This window comes from Giraffa tippelskirchi, chromosome X (assembly GCF_054371585.1).
Source record: "Giraffa tippelskirchi isolate mGirTip1 chromosome X, T2T-mGirTip1v1.2.pri, whole genome shotgun sequence".
Classification (NCBI taxonomy): domain Eukaryota; kingdom Metazoa; phylum Chordata; class Mammalia; order Artiodactyla; family Giraffidae; genus Giraffa; species Giraffa tippelskirchi.
The window spans coordinates 41,440,828-41,453,878 of NC_137289.1; the positions used below are offsets into that span (position 1 = coordinate 41,440,828).

At 37.1% G+C, this 13,051-nt stretch overlaps 1 protein-coding gene across 2 annotated transcripts in view; it reads right to left on the reverse strand.

The window, feature by feature from the left end:
- Positions 1 to 278: 278 nt before the first annotated feature.
- The window catches only part of LOC145537088 (plastin-3-like), a 45,455-nt gene continuing 32,682 nt past the window's right edge, over positions 279 to 13,051 (reverse strand). Inside the window, exons 9-17 of one of the 2 annotated variants that reach the window (XM_081567697.1) lie at positions 11,267 to 11,293; positions 10,899 to 10,994; positions 7,100 to 7,295; positions 5,448 to 5,526; positions 4,606 to 4,720; positions 4,285 to 4,418; positions 3,319 to 3,442; positions 2,972 to 3,096; positions 279 to 1,510 (exon numbers count right to left, since the gene is read on the reverse strand). In XM_081567697.1, coding sequence (XP_081423823.1) covers positions 1,378 to 1,510; positions 2,972 to 3,096; positions 3,319 to 3,442; positions 4,285 to 4,418; positions 4,606 to 4,720; positions 5,448 to 5,526; positions 7,100 to 7,295; positions 10,899 to 10,994; positions 11,267 to 11,293 — 1,029 coding nt within the window. In that variant the 3' untranslated portion in view covers positions 279 to 1,377. The remainder of the gene's footprint in view (positions 1,511 to 2,971; positions 3,097 to 3,318; positions 3,443 to 4,284; positions 4,419 to 4,605; positions 4,721 to 5,447; positions 5,527 to 7,099; positions 7,296 to 10,898; positions 10,995 to 11,266; positions 11,294 to 13,051) is intronic. The other variant, XM_081567696.1, reaches the window with a different exon arrangement.

The window sequence follows — 13,051 nt, forward strand, 5'->3', positions numbered from 1 at the left end:
CATATCGTGTCATTACTGAACACTGAAAAGATTGAATGACATGAAAAGAAAGAAAAAGGGAGAAAATGGACTAAGAAATTTTGGTAAGTTGGAGAAAACCATCTTACCTCATTGAGGATTATAACCTTAATCTGTCCATCTGTGTAATTCAGCTCCAAAAGCATAAATTTAACAAACATCATATTATAAAGTACACCAGAAAATGAGTTAGAATATTGGAGAAAAAAAACTGGCAAACATTATAGGCATACTAAGAAGGGACAGAGGCACGAAGAGACTAATTATGTAAATGCCTTTATTTGAACTAATAATCGCTACCAGATTACATTAGAGTTAGAGTAACATTACGATCTTAAAAACTATAGCAAACAGCTTGACAAAGCAAGAGTACATTAGAGTACATTAAGTCCTACATATATGTTTATTTTTTAGTGACCACATCTCCTTATCTTAGGTGTAAAATTAGAAAATTTAATATACACTTAGCATACTTGGCCTACCATATCCTTCCTAAATTCTGAGCCCACTCTCTCCTCAAAAGTGTCATATTCAACAGCATTTTAAATCTAAAGAGAGAGTTTGATGGTACATGTTTTAAAACAAATAAGCATATATTGAACCAATGTTTCAGGACAAAATATGTCAAGTGTTTACAGCTTTAGTGTGGGAGGGAAGATGGAAATTCAAGGTACATTTCCCTCTATGTTTTTTACTTACTTGAAGACCCCTTAAAAAAGTAGCAAAATCAGCAGTCTTATTTAACGTAATCAAAATATTCTTAAATGTACAAAAAAGGATCATGTAGAAAGAATACTGTAAAAAGATACTGATTTTAAGAATAAAAGAATATGAAAAGCTTCTATTACATTCTGCACAGCCAGTTACTTCTGTCAATTTTCAGTACTAGAAAGATAAGCAAAGGATACTCATATACAAATACCCTCTGACCACAGTTCTTGAATAAGAACTAGCATACTGGATGGAAAGCAAATTATTGCCTAATATCAATAATATTCATATTCAATCATCTAAGCAAGTCCCACGAGGTGGACATTCTAAGAGGAAAACAGATACATAGAAATACGTACAGCAATGGAAAATGTCAAGGGCAGCGATCTATGAGGAGCGAGTAAATGATTTGACTACGGGCACATTTCAGGTGGGCCTGACAAATCCACCTTGACTATGGGAAAGAGGAGTTGTTGCTACTAAAACTCTTTCACCTGAGGGCTCCCAAGATGAGCTTAGTCTTGTGAAAACTAAAAAGTCCTTTCAATAACCAATAGTTTCTTAAGCCATGAGCACTTCAGCCAGAAATTGCTGTACTGCTAATCATGCACCTGGGAGCAAGGTTGTTTTTTATTCAAATTGGTTATTTTACACTCTCTTCATACCCCTGCCCATCAAGCATGCAAACACAGTCATGACCATCTTGGGCTTTACTTCCACAAGGTCTTCTGGGAGAGCGTACACCCTGGCTCCAAGTCTTCTAGCCATCGACACTGCGTACCTATTTTTTGGAGGAAACAAAAATTGAAGTGCAATTCTGGTCAGTCATGGGCACTGACATGAGGCATCTATTTCCTCTTATATACTCAACTGTCTAGGATGCAAAACTTCTACAGTGAGAGTTCAAATCAGAATGACTTTATTTTTCATTGTCTTCTCTTTTATTTTTTGAGGTCACTCATAAGTGATACCAGATTTTTAAGCTCTACTATTTGGGGCTGATGATATTTATTCACTCCTTTTCTACAATGTAAAATGAGAACAATTTAGGAGTACTGATATGAAAAAACACTTTTCTAGAATATGTGTGTGTGTGTATATACATATATGTATATATACCCAGATGTTGAAAATATGTATATATAATTACTCAGATATTGATATTCTCATTGAGCATGTAATAAGATAACAGTGGCTATCACGAGATCTTAGAGACACAGAATGGAAAACTGTGCCAGATGCAAAATACAATTTCATAGATGCAGTGAATACTTCGAAATATCCAAGGGAGGAGAGAGAGTCTGTATGGTACATGCCAGTGTGGCTGAAGCAAGGAATGAAAAGGGTAGAAAAAGGAAAGGAGTTAAGAACTGACATGTCCAGCCGAGGAAATTTGCAGGAGCACCCCTCAATTAATACACAAGGCATTTCTAGGTGTTCTATAACAGGAATCTTTAAATATGATCAAGTTTCTGGAAAAAGAACTTTGAGGAGTTCTCTATAAATCTTTATCATATTATGCTGCAAATATTTTTTTCAAGGAGGGAAGAAATGATGTGATGCAGTATGTGATGCCAAAATGAAGTTTTACAGTAATGCTTCTTAGCTATCTTGTGAAGCCCTGTTGGGAGCTGATTTTCAGTGTATACTAGGAGAGCTTTCATGGGTTGCCCATGAAACCAGATCACAGTCTAGATCTTTGGAGAAGAAGGGAAGAGGCAGGTGGGAAGGACCTTCTGCATGTTGTCAAAATGCAGGGAACTTTCAAGGCACGGTTTCAGCTGAGGGTTTAGCATCCTGCCCACTTAAGGGACCAAGATAAACTCAGTGTATGTAGTAAGGTGGGCTATGCACAGTAAGTTTTAAAAACGTTTGAAAAGAGTGCAACAAAAGAAAACCCTATCAAAGGCATGGTTATCCTTAGCCCATTTTTCTTCTGTTCTAAGTTTGCAGCTAAGTTGCTTTAACACATACATTATTTCTATAACCTACAAACCAATGGCTGACTGAGCACCTACCTATTAGGTCAGGTGCAGCAATGTTAGGCTCTTAATGTATTTTACTCATTTCAAAATCTCCAAGGTAAGTATTATTGCTCCCATTTTATGGATGAGGAATCTGAGGCTAGAAGATGCTTCCCCCAGCTGACACCATTCTTGAGTGGCAGAACCTGAATGATAATGCAGATCTGCCTGCCTACAATGTCTATGCCCTTATGAGGATATTAGGCAGCATCCCTTACTTGGCATTATTGTGCTTGTCATCTTCTGTCAGAGTGCCACTCTTAACAAGGTCATAGTTTATGCAGCCTGGCTGGATGGCGTCAATTAAATCCACAACTGCCAAACTAGAGCTGATCGTCTTATCCTAGAGTAAAAGGACAATACATTTGAGAATTTCCATGTGTACAAATTAATGCATGATCACTTATATAACGCTGTCAAAAACAAAGTCTAGTGAATTAGAAAAGAATCATGTCGTTAGCCCCACAATGATCTCACTCACAAAGAATCCAAAGGCTAGCTTTCCAAACTATAGATACTTTTTATAGCAAACATAACGTTTAATAGTCAAACATGGAATTCTTACCTTAAAACTCTGAATGGAGGTTGATTTTCCAGCTTCATTCAATGTTCTGTTCACCCAGCTTACAATGATGTCGTCATTAGCTTTCTGACCATCACCGAGATCTTCCAGGACATTGAGGGTATATCTAAATGAAGCAGCAGAAGAAATAGGTAACTAATGAGAAGCTACTGCATAGGATAGGGAACTCGACTCAATGCTCTGTGCTGAAAAAGACGGGATATATTTAAACATATAGCTGATTCACTTTGCTGTATAGCAGAAACTAACACAACATTGTAAAGCAACTAAACACCAATAGAAATTAATTTTAAAAAAGCAGCAGAACAGTTTCTGTCCTAGTTTATTAGAAAAAAAATACAATTATTAGAATGCTTTATCTTTCATTTCTTTTCCTTAGGTTTGAGAGATTAAAGGAAAGATTTCACGAGAAGACATTCACACTATATGAAAAAAAAAATTTCAGGCAGTAGTGGCTTGCCATTGAGCTGCCTTTTGCACTGCTGGTGGGAAGATTTTCAGCGCTCTACTGAGTAAGTCCACCAGTCTACTTACTGCAGGCTCACTGTGTACTAGGCCAACCCCTGGTAACGACTTAAAGTAAGCTGTGCTTTGGCTGGTACCCAGTTATAATGAATTGCTTTTTAGCATTACAGTTAAGAGATCTTCTTTCTCAAATGTATACATGTTCATAATTTTTGCTGTTTTTATTCACCAACTCTAAATGAGGCTCAGGTCTGTGTCAGGCAGATTATAAAAAAGGGAAATATTCACAATTCTGTTGCCTCACTATCGAGAAGGCATTTCCCATTGACCATCCAACATATACTCATTACTTAAACTCACTTCGGAGTCTAAACATAAAAATTTCAAAGGTGTAGTCATTGATACGTTTCCTTAGAAATAGTAAAGACTAGATCACAGACCTGTATGATAGTGAACTTGAGCAGTTAAAATTGTATACCATACCTTCTCATCAGCTGCCAGACCAAAGCTAAAGTCAGGGTTTGATTTCCATCATTCAGGTCTTGCCCTCCAATGCCAACCAGGGAGAATTTGGCAGGATGCTTCCCTAATTCAACAGCATAGTTGCAGTTTTCTAGCTGCAAGCAAACAAAAGCAAATGATTAAAGATTTTCACTTGTTTAATCTTTATATGCAGGTGCGCACAAAGTAAGACACAGTTTCTGTCCTCAAGAAGCTCAGAGTCAAAGAGTTTCCCAAACAAAAGAAACAAATTGAGAATAAAAACAGTCCGTAACAAATATGTGCAGCAACTTAATTAGCTACCTTTTTCATGTTGGCTCCAAGTTTCGGGTATGGAGGTTTATTCACCTTACTCCAGTCAACAGGAACTTTAATTCGTTCATATAGCTGTAAGATTACCAGGGCATCTTGCAGGTCACTGATGATTTAAAAAGAGTTTGATCAGTGTTTTCAGAGAGCAGAGCCTGTTTCCTTAAAAACAAGGACACTACACTGTCAAAAGACTCATGTATTTTATTAATCTGTGCTAAAAATGGAGCTAACACCATCCAATTCACTTAAAAATAGTTATTGAGAGCTTATTGTTTGCAAAGAACTGTTCTAGAAGCTGGGCTCATAGGAGAAAAATTCCAGGCCTTTAGAGTCAGAGAAAGAAAGAGAATAAACAAGTATATGGATAAATGGGTTAGGGGAATGTATTTAATTGCTATGAAAAACAAAAAGAAAGAGGTTAGGAGTTAGGGAGTGGTAGGTGGTGGTTAGGATCTGGATCAGCGGCTTGAATATAGCAAGGGAATAAAGCATTTGATGTGGAAAAGAACATTCCAGGCTGAGAGAACAGTGAACACAAAGACCTCAAGGCATCATGGATGGTCTACTTAATGTGCTCTCTGGTCTCCGTTTCAAAATATAAAGTCTCTGTTCCCTAGGGTGTTAGAAAGATATTTATACATTTTTTCACTTAATGACCATGTAAAGAAATAATCTGGGCTTTTGTGTATTTGGGAAATGATAACGGAAGTCACCACATTTTCCAATAAAGTAATGGCTACAAACTAACATTTAGAAAAGGTTTAGAGCTATAATTATTTATGCAGCATCCATTCATGATGTTCAAAACTTTACAAGAGCATTGGAAGGCTTACGCATAGAGATGGTTTACATGGGGATTAACACCAAGAGAGTTCATCCAGTTACGAAAGGTTCTTTCTTCGCGAGTTTCTCCTATTAAAAATATTCACAGTGTTTATATAATCATTAAACACCTTGCATATGTGCATATAACATCAACCCACAATTAGATGATTATTTTTTTTTCAGATCTAAAGGTTTTCTCCAATATGAATCTCTAAGCAGTCTCTCTAAATACATACTCTCTTGTTTTTTAAATTGGATGACTTTCTTTTAAAAGTAAAAATATAACCTTATTATAACCAGCTAAGAGGTATATGAACTTTTTATACTCTCTTCCCTATCTCATCCTTCTCCAGTATCTCCCCAAATCCCCATACTTCTAAAGTAACTGATATTATTGGTTTAGTTTTTATTAGAAAAATTTACCATGGTCATACAAACCTCTATACTCACATTAATTTACATCTTCTCTCTACCCATTTAAAAATACTGATACTAAGTTACATATATGTACTTTTTTTTACGTGCCTATATTAGAGCAACAAATTATTTGAAACTTCAAAAGCATAAAATTTAAAGATTTTACAGTAATCCTAGTATATATGCAATGAGCTGCTAATTGAGAGTTTGAAGTATTAGTCGCTAAGTTGTGTCCAGCTCTTTGTGATCCCATGGACTGTAGCCTTCCAGAATCCTCTGTCCACGGATTTCTTAGGCAAGAACACTGGAGTGGGCAGCCATTCCCTTCTCCAGGGGATCTTCCCAACCCAGGGATTGATCCCAGGTCTCCTGCACTGCAGGCAGATTCTTTACCATCTGATTTCATAATAATGCTAGTGGATATGCAATGAGCTACTAATTACATTTGTTAATTTTTAAGTACTATACTTCATGCATATATAATCTGGCAAAGGTATACTCTGCCTTTCCCAAATTAAATGAATATTTACATGCATTATTATTATTTTTTGAGTAGGTTAAAGGTGAAAGGAAATGAGAGCAGTTTCAGTTAGTCTGACTATGCAAGAATGAATCAAATACTGCAGATTTACATAGGTCAAATTTTATGCACATGTGCATTTTTTTGGAGGGAGGTTTAAAAATAAGTGACCTAAATACAAAATATTAAAATAAAACATTGGTTTACTAAGTGGCCTTATACTAAGTGATCCTAGGCTAGCTTACTTTAAAAGTTCCCAGACTTCCTTGGTGGTACAGTGGATAAAAGTCCTCCTGCCAAAGCAGGGGACACAGGTTCGATCCCTGGTTCAGGAAGATCCCCTATGCCATGGGGCAACGAAGCCCAACTACTGAACCTACACTCCTCAACAAGAGAAGCCACCCCAATGAGAAGGCTGAGCACCAAAACAAAGAGTAGCCCCCGGGTGCAGCAACTAGAGAAAGCCGACACGCAGCAACAAAGACCCAGAGCAGCCAAAAATAAGTAAATTAAAATAAAAGTTCCCTTGTATCATCCCTTTCTATCAGTTGCCACTTTTTACTCAGCCCTTGGGACTACTTATAGTAGACAGTTGCTAAAGGAAAGTGGATAAGGAAACTTATTAAATCAAGATTATGAAATCATCGTGGCCTATGTATTTCTACTGTGTAGCCCCAAATATAATTTAAGAAACCTGTATACTAAACCTGTATACTCTATTACCTTCTAATAGAGTCCAATCAATATCTTGGTTCTCTGGCTTAGTGAGTGCTGGGTATTTATTAAACAGGTTAGCCACAAAGGCTAAGTTCAGTTTGGGGTTCCCACTGACAACATCAGCTGGGGTAACAAACTTTCTGCAACCTAATTTGTCTGCTTGTTGAAGCATACTCTCAGCCCTCTTCAAATCATCTGTTTCCTGTTGAAGTAAAATAAGACTTTTTTTTAAAAAAGGCCATACTAAAAATATAGAAACTTTGCCCTACAATGATAAGCTGGGTATACAATTCTATTTTTTCTTAGCCAACACATGGTACTTATATTACTGTTTTGAATGCAAAAAAAAAAAAAAAGTTGCCTGTGCTGGATATGCAGTACCTTGAAAATACCCTAGATGGCACCAGATCACGAATCTAAGGACAGGATACATTTCACTCAACTGAAATTACTTCTCTCATGCCAAAATTCATTAAGAAAAAAAGTGAAACTTGTTCAGATTTTAAATTTAGGCCCTAAAGAGGGTGTAAGGCTGAAAAAGATGAAGGAATTATGAAGAAATTTTTTACAATAATAATCAAGGATACCAGGCTCCAATAATTTTGAGGTTTAAATTACATATTTCAAATTATCATCTTTCTCTTAAACTATTTTTTGATTTTACTTTTCCATCCAGGAAGCAAAGTTGTCTATTTCTGTGTAAAATACTTACTTTCAGCTAATTCCTAGGACTCCTAACTTCTTCTCTGTTTTGTCCCCCCCACCCCCTCAACCCCAACTTCTTTCCTTTTGGAAAGATGCATGCTGATTTCTTGACTAACATACAGTTTGGTGAGGAGTATAAGTTACAGATCTGATAATTTCATACCAAATTAAAGATAGTTTCCCAAGTGCTCACCATCCCCACCTCCCAACAATAAAAGTAAAAAAAAACTGGAGCTGCAGGAGGAACAATTGCTTTTGGATTATTCGTTTCCAGTGATCTGCCCCCTCTAGACTTCTCTTGGCAGTTACTATAGATGTGGCCACCCCAGTATGCCCCAGGGTAAATGTATGTCTTCTGGAAAAGAGTGTCAGGTAAGAAGGGATTTTTATAATAAGGGGGAAACAAGAGATAAAGGAAATTTGGGAATGTTACTTACAAACCAACACAGTTCAGATTCTATAATTTGAGTCTTAACTCTGTCTTTAATGGGTGATGCTATCTTTACTTTTTTCATCTCCAGTGAGGGGCCTCGATCATCTAGGTCTCCAGAAGAATGGGTATTTACTGTGTTACCCTTCACTGTTACCATTGCAGAGCAATCAGTAACCACCAGCAGATGAGCAGTTGACTGGGATTCAGCCTTTGGGATTCTCCATGAGCCTAGTGAGTTCATCTCATAGAGCCTATTCTATTTTCTGTTACTTTAATACTTCTGGTTCATGCTATTTACTATCTTTATTTTTAAATCTCATATTTTTTATCATCTCGGCATTCTTAAACAAAAAGCATTGATGATATTGGAGTAGAAGGAAACGTTGAAATAGCAACAATTTTAAAAAATTAAGATACAGAATAATGAAACAAAAGACAATCAAATAAATATATATATATATGCCAAAAAGAACTTCAGCCCATACCTCACATCATATTCAAAATTAACCTTCAATACACACACACATGTAAATGTATAAACCCAAAACTATAAATAAAAAACTAGATATAAAACCCCAACTATAAACCCTCTAAGAGGAGACATAAGAAATGTTTGTGACCTTGTGTTAGGCTAAAATTTCTTAGATACAACATCAAAAGCATGATTTGTCAAAGAAAAAAAATGACTAAATCTGACTTTGTTCAAATTAAACAATGCCTGTTCTTGGAAAACCACTGGGACTAAGTATCTGCAAATCACATATCCAATCAAGGACTTATATCCAAAATATATAAAACACTCAAAACTTGATAAGAAAACAAACAATGCAATTAAAATGGGTAAAGTGTTTAAACAAAGATGTATAGACAGCAAATAACTACATGGAAAGATGTTCAACATCATTAGCCATTAGGGAAATGCAAATTAAAATCACAATGAGACACCTCTACCACTGCCAAAATTCTTAATGTTTAAACTAACCACATTAAAGTGTCAGTGAGCATGTGGATGAACTGGAACTTTCATGTGCTACTGGTAGCAATGTGCAATGGTACAACCATTTTGGAAAACAACTTGGCGGCTGCTTAGAAAAGTTAAACGCACATATACCATTACCCAGCCATTCTACTCCTAGGTATTTACCAAAGATAAATGAATGCATAAACTCACACAAAGACTTGTATATGAATGTTCAGAGCAGCTGTATTTGTAATAGCCTCAAACTTGAAACAATCCAAATGTTCATTGGGGTGAATGGATAACAAATTATAGCATATCCATTCACTGAAATATTATTCAGCAATAAAAAGGAATGAATTTCTGATTTATGTAACAACACAGATGAATCTCAAAATAATAACGCTGAAAGAAGCTTGATTAAAAAAAGGGCACCTATTATATGATTCCATAAAATTCTCAAAAATTCAAACTACATTGAAAGAAAGCAAATCAGTGGTTGCCTGGGATGGTGGAGTATGGAGGCAGAGAGGAATCACAAAGGATCATGAGGAAACTGGATGTTATGATGGAGATACATATCCCTAAAGAAGGTATAAGACTGACAAAGATAAAGGACACTGAAAAACAAAGGAAAAGCATGATGAAAGGCTCAACAGTAAAATGAATGTGTGGACAGAGCAGTAGGAAATTGCCCTGGCTAGAAGAAATGGAGCAAGATGGTGTAGCAGGGCTTCACGTGCACAGCAGAACATTTCAGATTGAACTCTTAAGTCAACGGGGAATCCTTAAAGGATTCTGAGGAGGACAGAGACAGCGAAGGGAGTGCTTTAAGATCAACCAGGGAGAAGTGACTAGAGAAGAGCTGTATCATAATCAGAATCAGTACACTGGTGTTATCTACCCAGGCATAAGATCACCTGGCTAGCCATCCCAGATAGCTTCCTTCATGCACAGGAGGGCCCCTCATTTGTGCCAAGAGGGACCTGAACTGAAGAATTTCAGATTTAAAAACAGACAGAAATGTAAGTACTACAAGTCAGTGACAAATTCAGTTCTGATAAGGGCTGCATAAAATGTTTAGCAAGTGTAATCCACTCAATCCTGAAGTGGATATGAAATATGCTAGAAATGTGCATTTTTTAAAAATCAGTAGAATCCATTCCATATCTAATGAATACAAAGAACAACAGGATCCTAGAAAGTTGAGACTCAATAGTCTAGGCCAACTTGTTACTTCATGTATGAACAAAGGAACTTGTCCAAGGTCATTGAGCAAATAAGTGATGTAACAAGGGAACATGGTCTGTGACAGTAATTCACCAAATTGGATTTGAGAGATCAGGAGTTTGTAAACACATTCACATTACTCTCAACATAAGAATATGTTTTCATTAAATCTATCATTGTGATTATAATCCAAACACTCAGAAAAGGTTAGCCTCTAGTGCTTATTTCCCCACACTTACTCTGAATATTTTATGCCATCCATAAAAACCAACAACACCATAACTACAGAACTCACCAATAAACTATTAATATAAATCAAAGCTGGTCTTTCTGTCTATAAATTACATCTACAGTAATAAAATTTAAGATAATACTTAAAACTGCCAACATCACAACATGCAATTATAAGCATTCTTGTTATCTATAAGAAATTGACAATTTTGTAAGCTTGTAGAATTCACAAGAACATCTATACTTACATTGAAACCCGACATGTTAATATCTATCCGTGGTTCACCTTCCTTTTGTCCTTTTGGTGCGATTTGATTGAGAAGATGAAAATAGGCTTTGGAATCCTAAAAATGAATTGCAAATGTCAGTGAGATCACATTTACAAAGAATGAATGTATCCTATTGTCCCATGTGTGGAAGGATATTTGCATTGGATTTTGTAAGAATGTGACACAAATCTCTATCTTCTTATTTAACAGTTCCTTTTCCCAGAAAAGTCCACCTATCTGGCCTTATGTCTGCCTTGAATATGGATGAACTGGATTTTGTCATGACTTTACAATTTATTGAAATCATCAATATAATAATGCTAGAAAACATATAACTAGTTCTGTACCTTCACTGAGTTACTGAAGTCAATAAGCTTGACAGATAAAACAAGCACGAGAAACAAGTAGGATAGGAGAAATCCAGGAAGCATAGGGAAAGAGAAAATAAACAGGTTATATCATTACAAAGCATAATATGTATATACCATAACCTATGGAGAAGAGATTAGTTGTGTTAACAATGCATTAAATTATAAATTGAAATGACAAAAATTTTTAAATGATTTCTACTTGAGGTGGTGAAATAACAGTAAACTCTTAATCATCTGAATATATTTAACCAAATGAGCTTCTCTTTGTTTTAAGCCCTTGACCTCTTTCAACACTGGAACACTTTTACTTGGAATACCAATACCTAAAACAAAATGGTATTGCTCATATGGGATGTGGGCTGGGTGAATTCAGGCTGTGTGGATGCTACACAGAACAAAACCTGAAAACCACTATATTAGTCTAAACATTTAATGAGGGTCTCCAACACACATGTCAAGTACAATTCTGCCTCTCTGGAATACCAGAGGACAGGAACTGGAGTGAAGTTTCTTTATCATGTTGAGGCAGGACATACATGGGCCCCAGGCTGAAGTTTCTCCCTGTGGACAGAAACTCCATAATAGTAATAGCAGAAACTCCATAAAAGCTGGATGATGGAGCAGGCTGGGCCCTGTCCAGATAAGAGATAGAAGAGGTAGCATCACGGTGGTTTTGGGTAGCCTCAGTCCACAGTGCCTTGAAGCAGGGCTTTGGTTCCCAGACAGAAATTGAGGTGTTGCCCCCTTCCTTTTGACCTCCATTGAGCCTTCCTGTGCCTGTGTAGTCAGGAAGGTATCCTTGACTTCAAGAATGAGGAATATATGGTCTTTTATTTCTTATCTGGGCAAGGCCCAGCCTCCTCCATCATCCAGTTTTTATGGAGTTTCTTCTATTATAGAATTTCTGTCCACAGGGGAGAAACTCTTCAGCCTGGACCCATGTATCTCCTGTCTCAAGCTCATAGTAAGTGATGTCAACCTACCCATAGGCCTCTTCACTAGAATCCATCTTGGCTAAGAGATACACATGCACACATGGGAGGATCCTGAGATAAACCAAACACGGACTCAGAACCAGACAAAGCAAGATGACTGGCAAAGGGAAACCCAGAAGAAATGCTCCATGAAAGTGACTTCAACCACCACGAGGGTGCAACTGTCTCTCTGAGCCCACCCATGTGAGTCTATTCACATATACGTTTTCCTCCTAATAAACACTTGTTTTACTTGTCTCAGTCTCTATGTGGAAATTCATTTCTACACAGCTGATGGGCCAGGGCCTTGGTCCCACTGGTCCCTCGTGATCTAGTGGCTAAGATTCAGTTCTCTCACGGCTGTAGCCTGACCTCAATCTCTGGCTGGGAACAGAATCCCTGCCTCAAGCTGCTATAGGCCGAGGCCACCTGAGATCAATGTTACATCTGAAGATCACCTTCCCAGCTTTGGTAGTTTTCTATTACTGGGCCTTGACAGTCCAAACAGATTATAAAGGAATGTTTCTCATGGTAACTCCTATGGATTGTGTACACCCTAATCCCCCAGGGAAGTTGCTGAATATGGAGATGGCCAGATGTAAGCTCTGACCTGCTAAGTACAGAGCTCTGGGAGAGGCCTAGAAAGCTGTATCTTCAATGAGCCAACTATGTACGTTTGATACACTTGCCAGAAATTATTCTAAGAATGGGGAGAATCAGGTGAGAGTGAAAGCCACTGCAGAGAAATTCATGGAACGCAAACTCAGATCTTACATTAGTGGCACAG